The sequence below is a fragment of the Macaca thibetana genome, chromosome 6 (assembly GCF_024542745.1).
Source record: "Macaca thibetana thibetana isolate TM-01 chromosome 6, ASM2454274v1, whole genome shotgun sequence".
Classification (NCBI taxonomy): Eukaryota; Metazoa; Chordata; class Mammalia; order Primates; family Cercopithecidae; genus Macaca; species Macaca thibetana.
This window is the reverse complement of record NC_065583.1, coordinates 43,283,338-43,306,697: the sequence shown is the minus strand read 5'-3', so window position 1 is coordinate 43,306,697 and position 23,360 is coordinate 43,283,338. Positions and strand designations below refer to the sequence as shown.

Sequence of the window (23,360 nt, the reverse complement as noted above, 5' to 3'; positions counted from 1 at the left end):
GGGCGAAGTGGCGGGCGCCTGTAGTCCCAGCTACTCGGGAGGCTGAGGCAGGAGAATGGCGTGAACCTGGGAGGCGGAGCTTGCAGTGAGCTGAGATCTGGCCACGGCACTCCAGCCTGGGCGACAGAGCGAGACTCCGTCTCAAAAAAAAAAAAAAAAAGACTAAACTTGCGGACACGACAAAAGAAACTATCTAAAACAAAGCACAGAGAAAAATGACCTACATTTATTAATTGAAGAATGCTTTGTAGAGCTGCAGGAAATACCAGGTGGTCTACCAAATGTACAAGTAGTTTCAGAAAGAAAGAGTGGGAGAGCAGAGACAGAAAAAATATTTAAATAAAACCAAAAAATTTCCAGATTTGGTGAAAATTATGTACAGACAAAATTAACAAATTCCAAACAATAGAAACATTAAGAAAACCACACCAAAGCACATTTTGTGTAGAGTAACAAAGATAAGAATGAAAGCCTGGATGGGCGCCGTGGCTCATGCCTGTAATCCCAGCACTTTGGGAGACCAAGGTGGGCGGATCACCTGAGGTCAGGAGTTGGAGACCAACCTGGCCAATATGGTGAAATCCTGTCTCTACTAAAAAATACAAAATTAGCCGGGTGTGGTGGCACATGCCTGTAGTCCCAGCTGAGGCAGGCTGAGGCAGGAGAATCGCTTGAACCTGGGAAGCGGAGGGAGGTGGAGGTGAGCCGAGGTCGTGCCATTGCACTTCAGCCTGGGCAACAAGAGCAAAACTCTGTCTCAAAAAATAAAAAAAAAGAAAGACAACCAATTTGTCAGAAGTCCTGTAGGCCAGAAGACAACAGAAAACAATGGAATGAACTTTTTTGTTTTGTTTTGTTTTTTCTTTTTTTTTTCTTGAGATGGAGTCTCACTCTCGCCCAGGCTAGAATGCAGGGGCGTGATCTCGGCTCACTACAATCTCCACCTCCTGAGTTCAAGCTATTCTGCCTCAGCCCCTTCAAGTAGCTGGGATTACAGGCATGTGCCACCATGCCCTGCTAATTTTTTTTTTTTTTTTTTTGTATTTTTAATAGAGTCAGGGTTTTGCCATGTTAATTAATCAGGCTCGTCTCAAACTCCTGATTACAGATGTGAGGCACCGTGCCCGGCCTACAAATTTTTTTTTTTTTTTTTGAGACAGAGTGTTGCACTGTCGACCAGGCTGGAGTGCAGTGGTGCGATCTCGGCTCACTGCAATCTCTGCCTCCCAGGTTCAAGTGATTCTGCTGCCTCAGCCTCCCAAGTAGCTGGGATTACAGGTTACTGCCACCACGCCTGGCTAATTTTTTGTACTTTTAGTAGAGATGGGGTTTCACTATGTTAGCAGGCTAGTTTGAACTCCTGACTTCATGATCCACCCGCCTCGGACTCCCAAAGTCCTGGGATTACAGGCGTGAGCCACCATGCCCCGCCACAAATATTTTTTAAAAGTAGCCGGGCATGGTGACACATGCCTGTGGTCACAGCTACTTGGGAGGTTGAGGTGGGAGGATCACTTGAGCTGGGAGGTTGAGCCATGATCACTTCACTGCACTCTAGTGTAGGCAACAGAGTGAGACTCTGTCTTACAAAAGAAAAAAAAAACGAGTGACTATTCTATCAGCTTTTCTTGGTTTAAGAAAAGCTGATAGAATGCACCACCAGCAGATCCACACGATAATAAAGTTAAAGGTAGTTATTCAGGCAGAAGAAAATGATATGGAAATCAGAACTTACACAAAGTAATGGAGAACATCCTATGTGGTGTATATGAGTGAATATAAAAGATCTCTTTTTCTCATATATAATATTTTTAAAAGTTAATTGTTTAAAAGCAAAAATAGTAACAATGTATTGTGGGGTTTATACTATATGTAAAATTCAAATATATAATAGCAGCACAGAGAAAAAGGGGAAAATGGAAGTATAGTTTTGTAAGGATCTTACACTGTATATAAAGTGAATGTAAGGTGAAGATAGACTCTTAAGTTGAAGATTAATACTGAAAATCCTAAAGCAACCACTTAAAAACAAAGAAATATAGCTAATAAGTTCAAAATGGAAAACAAAATCAAATCACAAAAAATATGTAAGTAATTCAAAAGAAGGCAGGAAAAATGAAACCATAAAGAAATGGGACTGACTGGGTTCGGTGGCTCACACCTGCAATCCCAACACTTTGAGAAGTCAAGATGGGGGTTACTTGAGGCCAGGAGTTCAAGACCAGTCTGGGCAACATAGCAAGACTCCAATTTCTACAAAAAATTTAAGTATTAGCTGGGCATGGTGGCACACACCTGTGGTCCCAACTACTCAGAGGCTGATGGGAGAAGATCATTTGAGCCCAGAAGGTTGAGACTGCAGGGAGCCGTGATTGCACCACTGCATTCCAGCCTGGATGACAGAGTGCAACCCTGTCTCAAAAGTTAAGGCCAGGCGCAGTGGCTCACACCTGTAATCCCAGAACTTTGGGAGGCTGAGGCAGGTGGATCACCTGAGGTCAGGAGTTTGAGAACAGCCTGGCCAACATGGTGAAACCCTGTCTCTACTAAAAATACAAAAAAAATTAGCCAAGCATGGTGGCGGGCACCTGTAGACCTAGCTACTCAGGAGGTCTCACTTAGGCGGAGGTTACAGTGAGCTGAGGTCGCGACGTTGCACTCTAGCCTAGGCAACAAGAGTGAAACTCTGTCTCAAAAAAAATAAAAAAAAGAAAAGTTAAACAATTAACTTTTTAAAAGAGTATAAATGAGAAAAAGATATTTTATATGTACTAATCTTCTGCCTACATGATAAAAAAGAGAATATACAGTTTACCAATGAGAGATCGCAGGCACAGTGATGTGTGCCTATACTGTCATCTACTTGAGAGTCTTAGGTGGGAAGGTCACTTGAATCCAGGAGTTTGAGACCAGCAGGGGAATATAGTGAGACCCTATCTCTTTTATAATAAAAAAAAGAATATGAGGACCACAATACAGATCCTTTAGACATTAAAAGGATAAGTAAAATGAACATTATTATGCCAATAAATTTTTTTTTTTTTCAGACAGTGTCTATCTCTGTCTCCCGGGCTGGAGTGCAGTGGCACCATCTCAGCCCACTGCAACCTCCACCTTCCGGGTTCAAGCGATTCTCCTTCCCTAGCCTCCCAAGTGGCTGGGGTTACAGGTGCGTGCCACCAAACCTAGCTAATTTTTGTATTTTTAGTAGAGACCGGGTTTTGGCATGTTGGCCAGGCTGGTTTTGAACTCCTGACCTCAGGCAATCTGCCCGCCTCAGCCTGCCAAAGTGCTGGGATTACAGGTGTGAGCCACCACGCCCAGCCTATGCTTTTACAGCTTAGATATAATGGACAAATTCCATGAAAAACACAAACCATCAAAATTCCCTCGAGAACAAATAGAGAACCTAAATAACTTTACATTAAAAAATTGGTCTTTTCCTCTTGGAAGTCCCCTCTCTCTCACTAGAGAGAGATCTGTTTTCCTTTCTTTTTCTTTCTCTTTCTTTTGCCTGTTAAACCTCCACTCCTAAATTCCTCATGTGTGTCCATGTCCAAAATTTTCCTGGCACGAGATGATGAACCTCAGGTATTTACCCCAGACAACATAGCTGCTTCATATTGGGAACCTCGTCCCAGATACCAAGGTACAGCATTCATCAAAATGCAACATCTGGTGGAGGCAAACCAGTGTTACAACCCATCGGAATGGCTAACAGCAATCAAACTCCAAATGGTGCTACAGTCAAAACCACACATGGACATGCCTTTCTTCTGAGGACCCTTAGATCAACCCCAGGAGGAGCCCTACCTGCTGTTCCCCACACAACACCTCTTTTCAGCAGGAAGTAGCCAGAAAGAGCCCTCATCCAGTACCCCCTAATAGCAGTTAGGGTTACCACTCCAGAGGGCGGAATGATACAGGTGTTAAGAAGAAATTACTTAGGGGCCGGGCGCGGTGGCTCAAGCCTGTAATCCCAGCACTTTGGGAGGCCGAAACGGGTGGATCACGAGGTCAGGAGATCGAGACCATCCTAGCTAAACCGTGAAACCCCGTCTCTACTAAAAAATACAAAAAACTAGCCAGGCGAAGTGGCGGGCGCCTGTAGTCCCAGCTACTCGGGAGGCTGAGGCAGGAGAATGGCATGAACCCGGGAGGCGGATCTTGCAGTGAGCTGAGATCCGGCCACTGCACTCCAGCCTGGGCGACAGAGCGAGACTCCGTCTCAAAAAAAAAAAGAAATTACTTAGGCAGATACTGAGGGTACAGAAGTCCTTGGTAAGGTTTTCCATTTAATGAAAAGCAGCCCCAAATTATTTTCTTTCTGACAAAGAGCAGCCTGTAAAATTGAGTTGCAGACAGATGTTAGCAGTTATGAAATCATGTTCAAAATGGGAGCTCCATCTTCCCTTCTCTTTGTCAACCACATGTACAGTAAGGAGCAGACAAGATGGCACCAGCCAAGGGGAAAGTTCATTTGCATAATAAGATTAGGGTGGGGCAGTCAGCCTTCCCCTAATACTGTGTAAGCATCATACCTGATTGAACCAATCTGTAATCCCTATGTAAATCAGACACCGCCTCCTCAAGCCTGACTATAAAATCCAGCACATCTTTTCCTCTTGGGAGTCCCCTCTCTCTCACTAGAGAGCTGTTTTCCTTTCTCTTTCTTGTTTTTTGTTTTTGTTTTTGCCTATTAAATCTTTGCTCTTAAACTCCTAAAAAAAAAAGAGAGAAAGAAAGAAATTGAATTTGCAGTTTCAAAAACCTTTCAACAAAGAAGACTTAAGGTCTAGATGGTGGCCTTACTAGTAAATTACAGCAAACGTTTAAGGAGGAAGTAATACCAACTATGCACACAGTCTTTCAGAAAATTGAAGGAAACACTTACCAGCTTGTTTTATGAAACCAGCATTATACTAACATCAAAACCAAATAAAGACGTGAGAAGCATAGAAAGTTACAACCCCAGTATGAGTTATAAACATAGATGTAAAAATAGATGTAAAAATATTTTATAAAATTTAAGCAAGTTTGAGTCAAGAGATACATAAAAAGAATAATACATCATGAACAAATGGGGTTCACTTGAAAATCAGTGCAGTCCACTATATTAGTAGACTAAAAAATAACCACATGATCTCAACATATAGCAGAAAAATCGTTTGTCTAAATTATCAAAAACCTAGGCTATGCATTCTCATCAGGTGAAAATTGGCTCTTGCTGGGGACGGAGAATCTAAAATGTTAAAAAATTTTTGTGCCCTTTCAGGGGGCCATAATACATAAACAGATATACAGTATATCTGGTATTAAAATTTCTTGGGTGGAGAGCACAATGACCACAAAACAAAATCTGAAAAGGCTCTTTGGAGAATGGTAATGAAATAATGTTTGAAAAACACAACTGTGTATAAGTAGAATATCATATGTAATATGAAAGATTGACTTCTTCCTCTTAGGTTCAGGAACAAAGCAAGGATGTCTGCTTTTGTAACTTCTATTCAGTATTTTACTGGAGTTAGTGGTCAGTATGAAGAAATAAAGGGGAAAAGGAAAACAAAAAAGAGACATACAGATTGGAAAGAGGTAAAATGGTTTTTATTCTCAGACAACATGATCATCTATTTAGAAATCCAGAGATCTACAAAAAAGCTAATTAATGAGTTTTTTTTCAATGTTACAGGATACAAAGTCAACATACAAAGATCAATTATTTTTCTGTATAATAGCAGTGAACAATTAGAAATTGAAATGTAATGGGAGGTTGAAGCAGAAGAATTCCTTGAACCTGGGAGGCGGAAGCTTCAGTGAGCCAAGATCACACCACAGCATTATTTACAGTAGCATCGTAAAATCATGAAGTGCTTAGGGACAAATTTAGCCAATACCTACAAGACACATACACTGAAGACTATAACATATTACTGAAATTAAAGAATATCTAAATAAATGAAGAGATATACCATATTTGTGGATCTAAAGATTGAATATGGGCTGCGTGTGGTGGCTCATGTCTAATCCCTAGCACTTTGGGAAGCTGAAGTGGGAGAATCACTTGAGGCCAGGAGTTTGAGACCAGCCTGGGCAACACAGCAAGATCCCATCTCTACAAAAAGAAAAGATAAAGAAAAAAATAATAATAATGAAAAATAGGCCGGGCACCGTGGTTCACTCACGCTTGTAATCCCAGCACTTTGGGAGGCCACCTGAGGTTGGGAGTTTGAGACCGGCCTTACCAACATGGAGAAACCCTGTCTCTACTAAAAATACAAAATTAGTCAGGCATGGTGGCACATGCCTATAATCCCAGCTCCTCGGGAGGCTGAGGCAGGAGAATCGCTTGAACCCAGGAGGCAGAGGTTGCGGTGAGCAGAGATCATGCCATTGCACTCCAGCCTGGGCAATGAGCGAAACTCCGTCTTAAAAAAAAAAGAGGAGAAAAGAAAAATAGAGGATTGAATACTAAGATGTTACTTCTTCTAAATTGATATGTAATTAAATGCAATTCCAAATCAAAGTCTCAGTAGGCCATTTTGTAGAAATTGACAAGATGTTTCTGAAATTTATATGAAATACAGAGGATCTAGAATAACCAAAACAATTTTGAAATAGATTCAAGTTGAAGGACTTGTACTACATTTCAAGAATTAATATTAAAGCTACAGTAATCAAGACACTGTGGTAAGGGAACAGAAAACAATCTAGAAGTAAACCCACACCTACATAATCAACTGTGACAAAGGTGCCAAGGTAGTTCAGTAGGGGAAAGGATAGCCCTTTCATAAATGGTACTGGAACAACTGTATATCCATATTCAAAGAAAAAAAGAGGAACTTCTCCCTTTACCTCCTACCATATACAAAATACTAACTCTTGGTGGACCATAAGCCTAAACATAAAAGCTAAAACTAAAACTTCTAGAAAGAAAGAAAATATTTGTATCCTTGCACTAAACAAATATTTCTTAGGACACAATGCAAATGAAAAACAAATATAAAAGTTTATTTTTTGGCCAGGCACGGTGGCTCAAGCCTGTAATCCCAGCACTTTGGGAGGCCAAGACGGGCGGATCACAAGGTCAGGAGATCGAGACCATCCTGGCTAACACAGTGAAACCCCGTCTCTACTAAAAACAAAAAAAACAGCCGGGCGAGGTGGCGGGCGCCTGTAGTCCCAGCTACTTGGAAGGCTGAGGCAGAAGAATGGTGTAAACCCGGGAGGCAGAGCTTGCAGTGAGCTGAGATCCGGCCACTGCACTCCAGCCCGGGTGGCAGAGCGAGACTCCGTCTCAAAAAAAAAAAAAGTTTATTTTTTATTCTTAATTTTTTTTTTTTTGGTGAGACAGTCTCACCCTGTCACCCAGGCTGGAGTGCAGTGGTGCAATCTTAGCTCACTGCAGCCTCCACCTCCCAGGATCAAGCGATCCTCCTGCCTCAGCCTCCTGAGCAGTCAGGATTACAGGTGCCCGCCACCACACCCAGCCAATTTTTTTGTATTTTTAGTAGAGATAGGGTTTCACCATGTTGGCCAGGCTGGTCTCAAACTCCTGACCTCGGGTGATCCACCAGCCTCGGCCTCCCAAAGTGCTGGGATTACGGGCACAAGCTGTTGTGCCCAGCCTAATATACAAGTTTAAAACTTTTATCTTTTCAGAAGACACATTAAGGCTGGGCACGGTGGACTCGTGCTTGTAATCCCAGCACTTTGGGAGGCCGAGACAGGTGGATCACCTGAGGTCGGGATTTCAAGACCAGCCTGGCCAACATGATGAAACCCTGTCCCTACTAAAAATACAGAGAATTAGCCGGGCATGGTGGCAGGCACCTGTAATCCCAGCTGCTCGGGAAGCTGCGGCAGGAGGATCACTTCAACCCAGGAGGCAGAGGTTGCGGTGAACCGAGGATGCACCACTGCACTCCAGCTGGGCAAAAGAGTGAGACCCCGTCTCCAAAAAAAAAAAAAAAAAAAAAAAGACACATTTAAGAAAATGAAAATAGCCCAGGCACAGTGGCTTATAACCTGTATTCCCAACAGTTACAGAGGCCAAGGCAGTGGGATTGCTTGAGCCCAGGAGTTCAGGACCAGCCTAGGCAACATAGGGAGACCTCATCTCTACAAAAAAACATTTAAAAATTAGCGAGACGTGGTGGCTTTCACCTGTGGTCCCAGCTACTCAGGAGGCTGAGGTGGGAGAATTATTTAACCCTGGAAGGTTGAGGCTGCAGTGAGCCATGATTGTGCCATTGCACTCCAGCCTGGGTGACAGAGTGAGACCCTGTCTCCAAAAAGCAAATGAAAAGCTGCTGTGCATAGTGGTGTACACCTATAATCCCAGCTACTTGGGAGGCTGAGACAGAAGGATCGCTGGAGTCCAGCAGGAGTTTGACACCAGCCTGGGCAAACAAGCCCGTTTTTTTGTTATTGTTGTTCTGTTTTGGTTTGGTTTTGTAGAAATGGGGTCTCACTGTGTTGCCCATCCTGGTGTTTAACTCTTATGCTCAAGCAATTCTTCCACATTGGCCTTCCAAAGTGCTACAGGTATGAGCCACCATGCCAGCCCAAGCTAGTTTTAAAAAGGTTTGAACAGATACCTCACCAAAAAAGATAGATCGATGACAGATAAGTACACGGGAAAAATTGTAATTCATTTGGGAAATATAAATTAAAACCATAATGAGAAATCATTATGTCCACTAGAATGGCTAAAATTTTTAAAACTGACAGTATCAGCCGGGCGCAGCAGCTCATACCTGTAATCCCAGCACTTTGGGAGGCCGATGCGGGTGGATCATGAGGTCAGGAGATTGAGACCATCCTGGCTAACATGGTGAAACCCTGTCTCTATGAAAAACACAAAAAATTATCTGGGCATAGTGGCACGTGCCTGTAGTCTCAGCTACTCAAGAGGCGGAGGCAGGAGAATTGCTTGAACCTGGGAGGCGGAGGTTGCAGTGAGCCGAGATCTCGCCACTGCACTCCAGCCTGGGCGACAGATTGAGACTCCATCTCAAAAGAAACAAAACTGGACAGTATCAAGTATTATCAAGGATGTGGAAGAAGTAGACCTCTTAAATATTGCTGGTAGGAATGCAGATTGGTACCATCACTTTGGAAAGCAATAAGGTCATTTCTTACAAAGTTATAAAACTAAAATTTACCATATGACCTAGCATCCCACTGCTAGGTATTTACAAGAGAAATGAAAACATTTCCCCAAAAAGACCTGTACATCAATGTTTATATCCGCTTTATTTATTTTTTTGTTTTTTGTTTTTTGTTTTTCAGACAGTGTCTCTTTGTGTTGCCCAGGCTGGAGTGCAGTGGAGCGATCTCTGCTCCCTGCAGCCTCCGCCTCCTAGGCTCAAACAGTTCTCCTACCTCAGTCTCCCAAGTAGCTGGGGCCACAGGCATGCACCACCACACTTGGCTAATTTTTTTTTTTTTTTTTTTTTTTTTTTTGTCATGTTGTCCAGGCTGGTCTCAAACTCCTGGGCTCAAGTTCCTGAGCCCACCTCGGCCTCCCAAAGTGCTGGTATTACAGGTGTGAGCCACTGCACCCAGCCGTGTAGCAGCTTTATTTATAATAGCCAAAAATTGGAAACAGTCCAAATGTTCACCATCTGATGAACAGATAAGTTATGGCACATTCATACCATGGAATACTACTCAGCTATAAAAAGGAATGAATCACTAATACACACAACAATGTAGGTGACTCAAAAGCATTATGCTAAGTGAAAGAAACCCAACACAAAAACTGCATCCTACATGCTTCCATTTATATGAAATTTTTGAAAAGCAAAACTTTAGTATTATAAAGTTGATCACTGATGGCCAGGGCTTGAGGGAAGAGAACTGACTACAAAAAGCCTGAGAGAACTTTTGTAGATGGAATAGAAAGGTTCTTTGTCATGATTGTGGTAGTTCATTCAGTTTCTCTAAACTCACTGAAGTAAACACTTTAAATTGCTGGATTTATTCTTTATAAATTATACCTTAGGTTGGGCACAGTGACTCATGCCTGTAATCCCAGCACTTTGGGAAGCCAAGGCCAGCCCAGGAACTTGAGCCCAGGAGTTGAAGACCAGCCTGGGTGACATGGCGAAACTCCATCTCTACAAAAAAATACAAACATTAGTTGGGAGTGATGGTGCATTCCTGTAGTCCCAGCTACTCTGCAGGCTAGGGTGGGAGGATGGCTTGAGCCAGGGAGGCGGAGGTTGCAGTGAGCCATGATCAAGCCACTAGACTCCAGCATGGATGATAGAGCCAAACCTTGTCTCAAAAATAAATAAATAAATAAATAAATGAAATCTCAGTAAAGCAGGGGCCTTTTTTTTTTTTTTTAATTAGCTGTTATCTCCTTTGGCCATGAGAAAATTGGCCTTTGGGGTTCTGAAACTCCCACTCACTGAGAAGGATCCATTTTTGTGACCCTTATAAGTAAAATCATTCATTTCTGTTTCAGAGACAGAAGAGATGGGTGATGAAGAAGTTTTCTCCTGGTTGAAGTGTGCAAAGGGACAGTCCCACGAACCAGAGAATCTCATGCCCACGCAAATTATTCCTGGCACAGGTAAGGAAATTCCTTTTTTAGATTTGGTGGAAAAAATGTTTTTAGTTGAGATAGCCATACACCATAACATTTTTTGAAATGATTTAGCCTGATTTTTTCTTTTAAGCATCATCATATTTCTCTGAGAATCTGGATGATGATGATGATGATGATGATGATGATGATGATGATGATTGAAGAGACACCGTCTGCTCTGTCACCCAGGCTGGAGTGCAGTGGTGTGATCATGGCTTACTGCAGCCTTGAACTCCTGGCCTCAAGTGATCCTCCCACCTCAGCCTGTCAAGTAGCTAGGACTACAGGCATGCACCACCACACCTGGCTTATTATTTAATTTAATTTTTTTTTTTTTCAGAGATAAGGTCCCAATATGTTGCACAGGCTAGTCTTGAACTCCTGGCCTCAAGTGACCCTCCCACCTCAGCCTCCCAAAGTGCTGGGAGTATAACCATGAGCCACCGTGCTCAGCCAAATTTGGATCTTTAGATGTGTGTTAGTGTGCATATGGCCACTGCACACTCTGCTCCCCATTACTGATCAGAGGACCTGGTCTTGTTTCCTGATACCATTTCACATTCCTGTGATTGGCTGGACCAGAATGAAAAAGCCAGTGCCTAGGCTTTCAGAAAGACTTCTGGTTTTAGGCTTGTAAAACAGCTAAAATGGTCAGGTGTGGTAGCTCATGCCTGTAATCCCAGCACTTTGGGAGGCCAAGATTGGAGGATCACTTGAAGCCAGGAGTTCAAAACCAGACTGGTCAACATAGGAGGACCCCATCTCATATAATTAAAAAATAAAATAAATCCAGCTGAAGATAATAAGATATCTTGAATCCATGAGGAAAACAGCTTGCTCAGCAGTAGGAATGAATTGTCATGTTTGTGTCACAATCCCAGTTTACTTCAGTGATTCTTCCAGAAGTTCTGTATGCCTAGCTTCTGTACTTCCATTAACATACATGCATTGAAGGTGATGACTCTGCCAAACTACTGCCTATATTATCGTCCACTTAAGAAAGCTTTGCCATGCCAGGCGCGGTGGCTCACGCCTGTAATCCCAGCACTTTGGGAGGCCGAGGCGGGCGGATCACAAGGTCAGGAGATCGAGACCACGGTGAAACCCCGTTTCTACTAAAAATACAAAAAATTAGCCGGGCGCGGTGGCGGGCGCCTGTAGTCCCAGCTACTCAGGAGGCTGAGGCAGGAGAATGGCGTGAACCCGGGAGGCGGAGCTTGCAGTGAGCCGAGATTGCGCCACTGCACTCCAGCCTGGGCGACAGAGCGAGACTCTGTCTCAAAAAAAAAAAAAAAAAAAAAAAAAAGAAAGCTTTGCCACAGTCTAGCCACGGTGGCTCACACCTGTAATCCCAGCACTTTGGGAGGTTGAGGCGGGTGAATCACTTGAGGTCAGAAGTTCGAGACCAGCCTGGCCAATGTGGTGACACCCCATCTCTACTAAAAATATAAAATTAGCCAGGCATGGTGGTAGGCGCCTGTAATCCCAACTACTGGGGAGACTGAAGCAGGAGAATTGCTTGAACCCAGGAGGCAGAGATTGCAGTGAGCCAAGATCACGCCACTGCACTCCAGCCTAGGTGATACAGTGAGACTGTCTCCAAAAAAAAAAAAAAAATTTTTGGTGGCATGTCCCTCGATCCCTTATACCCCACTGCTTCTAAGCCAAAGGGTTTCTTGAGTGCAGTGGTAGGATGCCTGCTCCCTGCAGGTCTAAGTATAGTTAAATATTTACCCATATAAAGTTTACATTGATCTATTAATTAGGTTTTACCTTTTTTTTAAGGTATAACTTACAGTACAGTATACAATTCCAAATGTTTACACTCTGAGGTGGAGTCTCACCCTGTCACCCAGGGTGGAGTACAGTGGCATGATCTCAGCTCACTGCAACCTCTGCCTCCTAGATTCAAGCGATTCTCGTGCCTCAGCCTCCCAAGTAGCTAGAATTACAGGCACGCACCATCATGCCCATCTAATTTTTGTATTTTTGGTAGAGATGGGGTTTCACCATGTTGGCCAGGTTGGCCTCAAACTCCTGAACTTAAAGCAATTCTTCTGCCTTGGCCTCCCACGTGCTGGGATTAGAGGCGTGAGCCACCACAACTGGCCAATATTTACACTCTTGAACACTAAAGAATCGACCCCTAAAGTTTCTCCTGGAGGATACTGTGTTAATGTTTACTAGAAGAGGGAAAGGAGTATAGCTTAGTGCTCAAAAGTAGCAGAACTTTAGGGGTAGTTATACTTGGGCTAAAGTCTTAGTGCTTCTGTTTACCAGCTTTATGTACTTGAGCAAATGACCTAACTTCTCTCAGTCTCAGTTTGATCATCAGAAATTGAAGATAAAAGCAGCTACCTTATTGAAATGTGGTAAGGATTGAGGGAGATAATGTAAAGAACACTCTTAGCAAAATATGTGGCATATACAAGTATTCTGGTGTTATTTTTATTGTTTACCTTTTTTTCCCAGCTCTTTACAATATTGGAGACATGGTACATGCTGCCCGGGGCAAGTGGGGAATTAAAGCAAACTGCCCTTGTATCAGTCGACAGAACAAATCTGTATTGAGACCTGCCGTCACCAATGGGATGTCACAGGTAAACTGGTGTGTGTGGGTATAACTAAGTGAAGCTTAAATTTTTTTGTACCAGGGTATGCCCCCTTTTCAACTCTGTTATGCCAGACTACTGTAGGATTCCTGAGGAATCAGGAGATGGGGAAGCCTTTCTAGAGAGAGGTTAAAGGACTTTACTCAAAGGATTTTAATTACTCCTGATTGGTACAGTCTCTCTTCATTCGTCTTTAAACCAGTTCATGGTTGACTGATAGCACAAAGAGATTCTTAGCATCTTGTCAAGATACATACCTTAGGGTCTTTGTATGGGTAAAGAATATAGAAAAGGTTGCTGAGAATACTGCTGGTCTTGAGTCTTACCTGAGAAGGCACATGGTCCCTATCACTGGATTCATCTCGGGTGCAGAAGACAGAAATAGGAAGATTGGCTCACTGAGTTGGGTTCAGAGGCAGTGGTTTTCACATTGCTCTGTCCGTTTTTGTTTTATTTTGTTTTGTTTTGTTTTTTTGAGACAGAGTCTTACTCTGTTGCCCATACTGGAGTACAGTGTCATGATCTCGGCTCACTGCAACCTCTGCCTCCTGGGTTCACGTGATTCTCATGCCTCAGCCTCCCAAGTAGCTGGAACTACAGGCATGCGCCACCATACCCGGGTAGTTTTTGTATTTGTAGTAGAGACAGGGTTTCACCGTGTTGCTCAGGCTGGTTTCGAACTCCTGATATCAAGTGATCCACCCACCTTAGACTCCCAAGATTCTGGGATTATAGGCACGAGCCACCGCACCCGGCCTGGTTTTCTTTTCAAACACCCACAACCAACTGCTTACATTCCATGGCCTTTCTGGCAACACTGCTACAACATATCGTTGATGATAAGAGGCACAGGGATTAATGCTGAGGGGTCTTGAGATATATTTTCAGTAGAGTTGACTATATAGAGTATGCAAATATGCAAATACTCTAGATAGAGCAAATTATTTGGAAAAATCAATGAGTAATAAACATTTATTTAGCATTTATGTGTGTCAGAGTTATGCTAAGCCCTTTGCATATACTATTTTGTATGTAATCCTAAGAACAGCACCACGAGGTCATTTAAATTACCAATTCGCCATTGCAGAAATTGTGTCTGGCGTGCTAACTCTTTATTTTAGATTAGAAACTTCAAGCCTCATTCACTGATCTTTCCACAGAACCTAGCCTGGTTTCTGGCATGTTGTAGGACTCAATAAATATATGTTGAATTAAAGAATGTATGCAGTGCCAGTTTACAGGACAGATTATTCTTCCCAGGCCTATTTAGTATGTGAAGCCATTACTAGTTGTGTTGTATTTTTTTCTACCCAAGGACAGCACACCAGTCATGTTGGCCTTCTGTGTTTCAGCTTCCTAGCATAAACCCTAGTGCCTCTTCTGGAAACGAAACTACCTTCTCAGGCGGAGGAGGACCGGCACCAATAACAACTCCAGAGCCGGACCATGTTCCCAAAGCCGACAGCACTGACATCAGATCTGAAGAGCCTCTGAAAACAGACAGTTCGGCATCAAATAGCAATAGTGAACTGAAAGCCATCAGGCCTCCTTGTCCTGACACGGCCCCACCTTCCTCCGCCCTGCACTGGTTGGCAGATTTAGCAACTCAGAAGGCTAAAGAAGAAACAAAAGGTGAGATGCAGACAAACCTCTGTTCTGCCTGTGGTAGAAGTCATGAATTTTTTCCAGGATTCTTTGAACTCACACATTATCATGCACATTTATGAAACGTGCTGCTTGCTTTCTCTGGCTAATCACATAAAAATGAGGGACTAGGCCGGGCGCGGTGGCTCAAGCCTGTAATCCCAGCACTTTGGGAGGCCGAGACGGGCGGATCACGAGGTCAGGAGATCGAGACCATCCTGGTTAACACGGTGAAACCCCGTCTCTACTAAAAAATACAAAAAATTAGCCGGGCGCGGTGGTGGGCGCCTGTAGTCCCAGCTACTCAGGAGGCTGAGGCAGGAGAATGGCGTGAACCCGGGAGGCGGAGCTTGCAGTGAGCTGAGATCCGGCCACTGCACTCCAGCCCGGGCAACAGAGCGAGACTCTGTCTCAAAAAAAAAAAAAAGAGGGACTGCGGCCGGGCGCGGTGGCTCAAGCCTGTAATCCCAGCACTTTGGGAGGCCGAGACGGGCGGATCACGAGGTTAGGAGATCGAGACCATCCTGGCTAATACGGTGAAACCCCGTCTCTACTAAAAAAAAAAATACAAAAAAAAAAAAACCAGCCGGGCGAGGTGGCGGGCGCCTGTAGTCCCAGCTACTCGGGAGGCTGAGGCAGGAGAATGGCACAAACCCGGGAGGCGGAGCTTGCAGTGAGCTGAGATCCGGCCACTGCACTCCAGCCTGGGTGACAAAGCGAGACTCTGTCTCAACCAAAAAAAAAAAAAAAAATGAGGGACTGCCTTTCAACTTCTTTCTAGAAGTGGAACTTCTCTAAAAAGGCAGATTCCTGGGCCCTACCCTGGATCTCCTTAGTCAGAATTTATACAAGGGGTTTTTTGTTTGTTTGTTTGTTTGTTTTGTTTTGAGACGGAGTTTCACTCTTGTTGCCTGGAGTTCAGGCTGGAGTGCAATGGCGCGATCTTGGCTCACTGCAACCTCCGCCTCCTGGGTTCAAGTGATTCTCCCGCCTCAGCCTCCCAAGTAGCTGGGATTACAGGGATGCACCACCACGCCCAGCTAATTTTTTTGTATTTTTAGTAGAGATGAGGTTTCTCCATGTTGGTCAGGCTGGTCTCAAACTCCCGACCTCAGGTGATCCACCTGGCTTGGCCTCCCAAACTGCTGGGATTACAGGCGTGAGCCACCATGCCCAGCCATATACAATACTTTTAACAAGCTTCTCAGATGGTTCTGTTATACAGCCAGGGTTGAGAGCTAGACTTAGAGCAGAAGTTTTCAACTGGGCACAAGAATCAGCTGGGGAATGGTTAAAAATGCAGATTCCTGTGTCCCACCCAGAACTATGAAATCAGAATCTCTGAGGATAACAATCTCCATTTTTAACAGGCACTCCAAGTGACTTCAGTACAGGTATTCTGGAGATACACGTTAAACACTATCTTAGAAAGTGAGGGAGATGGAAGATGGATGACAACAAAAGGGAGTTTGAAATTCAGATCTGGTAAAGAAGTAGTAGGAGAGCTTCTCCTTGGCTGTGAGACCTCCTATAATTCTAGCTTGTAAGGCTTGACCCAAACAAACCATACACAGTTTGGAGGGGTGCAGGGGAAGAGAGATAATCTTTCCTCCTTCCCATGTGACTGATTTTCAGGGGTCAGTTGTGTGCTGAGTATTCCTTTTCGTACCTAATGCTATTCCCGCTTATGTTCTTACAGAAGCAGGGTCCCTGAGGTCGGTGCTCAATAAAGAGTCTCATTCGCCCTTTGGGCTGGACTCGTTCAACTCCACTGCAAAGGTCTCTCCGTTGACTCCAAAGCTTTTTAACAGTCTGTTGCTGGGTCCCACTGCCTCCAACAACAAAACCGAAGGGTCTAGCCTTCGAGACCTCCTTCACTCCGGGCCTGGAAAACTTCCTCAAACCCCCTTGGACACAGGCATACCCTTTCCTCCGGTCTTCTCTACATCCTCAGCAGTAAGTGTCCACTCTGCAACTCTAGCCTTTGCAGCTTTTCCATGAAAGAACCATCAGAGATCAGATAATTGGGTTAGAGGGTACATGGGTGATTTGTGGTCTCTACATTGTCAAGTTGACAAGGTCTCTCTTTAAAGTTTTGGGAATGTTTGAGATCTTTTTAAGTAGTGAACTTTTTGTACCATGTTAGGAAGTCTGTAAAAATTGAGATTTTGAAATTTTTCAGTCATCAGCAGAAAAGTTAATATACTGATTACTTGTTTTTCTTGATAATAACAGGCATTAATTTTTTTTTTAACCTGGACAGTACATTTTTATTGTATTCTTGGATATCTAATAGATGTCTCAAACCTTTAATGCATCTAAGCCTGAACTCCTGAACATCTAAGCCTGACCATAAGCCTGCTTCTCCTTAGTTTTCCCCTACTGGTTGGTGACATCTCTGTCCTTCTGATTGCTTGCACCAGAAATCTTAGAATCATTTGGGCCTCGCCTGTCTTACCTTTCATATCTAATTTGTTAGCAAATCCTTTCAAATTTGATCTTTAAACTATATTCAGAATCCACTCATTTTTCATCAGCTCTATTGCTTCCTCTCTGTTCTGAGCCAACATCTTGCCTAAGTTTTTGCAATAAATTCCTTATAGGTCCCCTTGTTTCTGCCCTTTACAATCTACAGTGTATTTTCAACACAGTAGCTAGAATGGTTCTTTTAAAATATAAGTCATCCCATGGGAGACTTTTTATTAAGAAATAAAAATTAGGCCGGGCGCGGTGGCTCAAGCCTGTAATCGCAGCACTTTGGGAGGCCGAGACGGGCGGATCACGAGGTCAGGAGATCGAGACCATCCTGGCTAACACGGTGAAACCCCGTCTCTACTAAAAAAAATACAAAAAACTAGCCGGGCGAGGTGGAGGGCGCCTGTAGTCCCAGCTACTCGGGAGGCTGAGGCAGGAGAATGGGGTAAACCCGGGAGGCGGAGCTTGCAGTGAGCTGAGATCCGGCCACTGCACTCCAGCCTGGGTGACAGAGCGAGACTCCGTCTCAAAAAAAAAAAAAAAAAAAAAAAAAGAAATAAAAATTAAAAAAGAAATGAAATGGAGAAAAATAATAAAATATAAGTCAGATCATATCACCTCTGCCTGAAATCCTTCAAGGGCTTCCTTTTTCTCTCATAAGATGAACAGAGTTGTTATAGTGCTTACACATGAGTAGAGTCACGCACCTGGACTCTGAGGCCATAGCCCTATCTGTTCATCTTCCTCTTACCTTTCTGACTTCAACTACCACTCTCTGTCCTGTTCACTCCACTCCAGCCACACCCACCTTCTTTGAACATGGCCAGGCATGCTCCCTCTTCAGGGCCTTTGCTCTTGTTATTTCCTCCACCTAGAATTTCTTTCCCATGTAACCACCTCACTTGCTTCATTATCAGCTCCCTCACCTAACTCCTGAAATGTTACCCTCAGTAACCCTTTCTTCATATATCACCCTTCTGCACATACCTATTTTCACTTCTTTGTTTTTTTATAGCACTCATTATCATCTGACCTATTACGTGTTTGATTTTCTGTCTCTTGCCTCTCCTAAAGGCATTTTTGACTATTCTGTAGTATATCCCCAGTGCCATGGTGTTTGATCCAGTCATGTTTAGTAAGCATTTATTGAATGAATTAATTAACAAGGTACAATATCTGAAAGATAGAAAAGAGGCTGGGCACGGTGTCTCACACCTATAATCCCAGCACTTTGGGAGGCCGAGGTGGACAGATCACTTGAGGTCAGGAGTTCAAGACTAACCTGACCAATGTGGTGAAATCCTGTCTCTACTGAAAAACTACAAAAATTAGCCAGGCATGATTGCACATGCTTGTAATCCCAGCTACTCGGGAGGCTGAGGCAGGAGAATCGCCTGAACCTGGGAGGTGGAAGTTGCAGTGAGCCAAGATCGCACCACTGCACTCCAGCCTAGGCGACAGAGGGAGATCCATCTCAAAAAAATAAATAAATAAATAAAATAAAAAAGGTTTCGAGTGAAAAGTTTCCTTTGCACCCTTGCCTCCCAGCCACCTGTTTCCCTTTCTAGAAGTCTCCAGTGTTTCTCGAGATATGATAATTCGTATGTATGTTTTTCCCCTTTCATACAAATGTTCTACACCTTGCTTTTCTGATTTTTAGTTTATATGTCCTGCAGATCATTTCAAGTGAATACATAAACATGTTTCTTATTTTGTTTTATGACTAATGCCTGAAACGTGATGAATTGTGGGTGACTGAGCCCTCTATACAATTTGGGTTATTTGTTTCTCTTTTGGATAAGTAACTGTTTTTTGTTTTGTTTTGTTTTTTTGAGACACAGTCTCACTCTGTTGCCCAAGCTGGAGTGCTGTGGCATGATCTCAGCTCACTGCAACCTCTGCCTCTCAGGTTCAAGCAATTCTCCTGCCTTAGCCTCCCTCCCAAGCGAGTAGCTAGGACTACAGGCATGTGCCACCACACCGGGCTAATTTTTGTATTTTTAGTAGAGATAGGGTTTCATCATGTTGGCCAGGCTGGTCTCGAACTCCTGACCTCAGGTAATCCACCCGCCTTGGCCTCCCAAAGTGCTGGGATTAACAGGCGTGAGCCACCATGCCTGGCCTGGATAAGTAACTTTTTAAAAGCAAACAAAACAATTACTTTGGGTACTGTTTCATGTATACTTGCTCATTATACCACCAGTTCTTTTTCTAATTCTCCCATGATGTTACATAATTATACATACTTTATAGAGATAGGGATTAGTAATACTGTAAGCATAGGATTATCCAGTTTATAAAAGCTTCCCCACCTTCAGTTCTGTGACCTTAGGTATGTCACTTTCATCTCTGGGCCTGAGCTTTCCCATCAACTGAAACAGGTGAGTGATTCTCAGTGGGATAGTAGTGAGGAAAAAATGGAGAGTAGGAGACTGCTTTCAGAATGTACAGTTACTCTTGGACACTCTGCTACACCCATCATTGAGGTACTCCCTGGTAGAAAATCACTGCCTTGATAAGTCACTTCAGTTACTGAATTGAAGTATTGTATCCCTTGGGCATGCTGGTTAGGAAAAATTTAGAACCCTCAAACTAAGTGACCTTATTCTACTCAGTTACAGCATTTGATGATCCCTGTAGTCTGCATGCATATGTGCTTTGTATACTGAATGGCTGATGCCAAAGGTATTTCTTAGGTCTCAGATCTCTCGAGGCAGAAGGGATCTGTTATACTTTTCTTTCCTAAATGTTAAGGTAAAATATGAAGGATAAAAGAATTTAAGGTGTTGACTTATTATCCCCCTTCCAGTTGTAAAAGACATTTTAATAACTTTTGTAGAATTTAATCAGATAGGTCAGAACTCCTTGTGAATACAATTGTGAGACAGTTTTTTGAATGCCGTTACCTGATGGATTTGTGTCTGACAGGGAGTGAAGAGCAAGGCCAGCCTACCCAACTTTCTTGACCACATCATTGCCTCAGTGGTAGAAAATAAGAAAACCTCAGATGCTTCAAAGCGGGCCTGCAACTTGACTGATACCCAGAAGGAAGTGAAGGAGATGGTGATGGGGTTAAATGTGCTAGATCCCCATACTTCTCACTCCTGGCTTTGTGATGGGAGGCTTCTGTGTCTCCATGACCCCAGCAACAAAAACAACTGGAAGATCTTCCGGGAGTGTTGGAAGCAAGGTCAGGTAAGCAAGAATAAGTCGTTCCAAGGGCCAACTATCTGCCTGCCTACCACAGCCACCTGGACAATTCCAGGTCTCTCTTTTTGCCAGGGAGATTTAGACATAGTTAGGTTATTGTAATAGCCTTGCAACTTCGAGTTGTTTTGGGTTTTTAAAAGCAAGGAGATGGTCAGGCACAGTGGCTCACACCTGTAATCTCAGCACTTTGGGAGGCCAAGGCAGGCACATCATCTGAGGTCAGGAGTTCAAGACTAGCTTGGCCAACATAGTGAAATCCTGTCTCTACTAAAAATATAAAAAAGAACTAGCTGGGCATGGTGGTGGGCGCCTGTAATCCCAGCTGCTTGGGAGGGTGAGGCAGGAGAATCACTTTACCTGGGAGGCAGAGGGTGCAGTGAGCCAAGATCATGCCACTACATTCCAGCCTGGACGACAGAGCAAGATTCCACCTCAAAAATAAATAATAAATAAATAAAAGCAAGGAGATTACTAAAAACGCACTTTGCATCCTCTTGTTTCTAAGCTATATAGTTCTGTGTTCTTAAAAAGGCAGTCGAAATGTCTGTTAGGTGGTGATCTGGCATTGATGACACCTTTAGAGAAGTGTGATTTTAAGATGGGGCAGAGGAGGGGTTGGAGGTAGGTAGTACTTTTCTAGGTAAATGTTTTAAGGCCACACAAGTTTTTTGATAGTGTGATAACACTCCCAACTTTAAAAACTTGAGCAGGTGCTTGAGGAAGAGGAGCTCATGGCATCGTCATTCAATATGAGGAAGTGTTCACAAAGTACAAAGTTGCACTTGTCAGCTTTTTGTCCTCTCACCTCAAAACAGTGGTAGGTATTAGGGCAACAAAAGTGATTTCCCCAGGGTGAGAACTAAGCATAACGATGGAGTAGAAGCATTTCCTTTCACTTTAGTTGACATGTGGAAATCCATGGATTATACAACTGGGAAAGAACAGTAGAGCTTCCTGGAGAAGAGGAGGCCCTCCTCAGGAAACCCTCCTATTCTGTCTCAGCCCTAAAGCTGGAAGTTTTTCCTGGATTGCTCTGATTGGGATATTTTTGTTTCCACAGCCAGTGCTGGTTTCGGGGGTACATAAAAAGCTCAAGTCTGAGCTCTGGAAGCCAGAAGCCTTTAGCCAGGAATTTGGAGACCAGGATGTAGACTTGGTGAACTGCAGGAACTGTGCTATAATTTCCGATGTGAAAGTTCGGGATTTCTGGGATGGTTTTGAGATCATATGCAGTAAGTAGCTTTCATATCTAGTTCAGTAATAGCAGACTGGAAAATAAGCATCTATATGCCCAGCTCTGCCCTTGAATAATAAATTATATTCTGGGGCATAATAGGGACTTGAAAAAATTAATTAATTAAAAATTAAAAACAGGCCGGGCACGGTGGCTCAAGCCTGTAATCCCAGCACTTTGGGAGGCCGAGACGGGCGGATCACGAGGTCAGGAGATCGAGACCATCCTGGCTAATACGGTGAAACCCCATCTCTACTAAAAAATACAAAAAACTAGCCGGGCAAGGTGACGGGCGCCTGTAGTCCCAGCTACTCGGGAGGCTGAGGCAGGAGAATGGCATGAACCCGGGAGGCGGAGCTTGCAGTGAGCTGAGATCCGGCCACTGCACTCCAGCCTGGGCGACAGAGCAAGACTCCGTCTCAAAAAATAAAATAAAATTAAATTAAATAAAAAACAGACAGCCGGGCATGGTCACTCGCTCCTTTAATTTCAGTCCTTTCGGAGGCTGAGGCGTGGATCACTTGGGGGTCAGGAGTTCAAGACCAGCCTGGCCAACTTAGCGAAACGCTGTCTCTACTAAAAATACAAAAATTAGCTGGGCATAGTGTGTGCCTATAAACCCAGCTACTCAGGAAGCTGAGGCAGGAGAATCACTTGAACCCAGGAGGCAGAGGTTGCAATGAGCCAAGGTGGCACCACTGTACTCCAGCCTGGGTGATGGAGTGAGACTCTGTCTCAAAAATAAATAAATAAATAAATCCAAATTATACCCACTTGGTAGGGGAACATTCTGCCCTGGTACCAACTCTGTAGCTTACATGGCAATCGCATGACTCTCAGAGCATGCCTGGACTTAATCATGTGATTCCATGAGCTGTGCAGAGCACTTTACTCTGAGAAAGGGGGATAGAATCCCTGTAAGATGGAAAAATAAGACACACACTGAAGTAGTGAGTGAGGAAAACAAAGCCCACCTAGTCCATTATAGGGGTTTACAAGTCTGAAATAAAAGGTTAGTCTCCTAGGCCGGGCACAGTGCCTTATGCCTGTAATCCCAGCACTTTGGGAGGCCAAGGCAGGCGGATCATCTGAGGTCAGGAGTTCGAGACCAGCCTGGCCAACATGGCAAAACCCCGTCTCTACTAAAAATACAAAAATTAACTGGGCGTGGTGGTGGTCGCCTGTAATCCCAGCTACTCAGGAGGCTGAGGCAGGGAGAATCGCTTGAAACCAGGAGGCGGAGGTTGCAGTGAGCCAAGATCGTGCCACTGTACTCCAGCCCGGGTGACAGAGCAAGACTGTCTCAAAAAAAAAAAAAAAGAGGTTAGTCTCCTAAAACTTAGTCACTGTTGAAAATCGGACACCAGCCAAACCAGCAGATGTTTGTGGGAGTACTCTCTGTCTTCCAGAACGACTACGGTCAGAAGATGGGCAGCCAATGGTGCTCAAACTCAAGGACTGGCCTCCTGGGGAAGATTTTCGAGACATGATGCCAACCAGGTTAGTGACCTGTGGTGGTGTCATCTTCAGAAGCCATCACAGAGTAGTCACAGAAAAGTGAACTTTGTCTATTGGCTTTCTTCCCCTA

The 23,360-nt window shown here is 43.8% G+C and overlaps 1 protein-coding gene across 2 annotated transcripts in view; it reads left to right on the top strand.

Annotated features, from left to right (window-relative positions):
• The window catches only part of KDM3B (lysine demethylase 3B), a 96,712-nt gene that overhangs the window by 52,931 nt on the left and 20,421 nt on the right, over positions 1-23,360 (top strand). For both annotated transcript variants that reach the window (XM_050795123.1, XM_050795124.1), the window contains exons 12-18: positions 10,475-10,582; positions 13,070-13,197; positions 14,562-14,841; positions 16,553-16,809; positions 20,257-20,523; positions 21,599-21,770; positions 23,182-23,272. In XM_050795123.1, the coding sequence (XP_050651080.1) occupies positions 10,475-10,582; positions 13,070-13,197; positions 14,562-14,841; positions 16,553-16,809; positions 20,257-20,523; positions 21,599-21,770; positions 23,182-23,272 (1,303 nt within the window). The remainder of the gene's footprint in view (positions 1-10,474; positions 10,583-13,069; positions 13,198-14,561; positions 14,842-16,552; positions 16,810-20,256; positions 20,524-21,598; positions 21,771-23,181; positions 23,273-23,360) is intronic.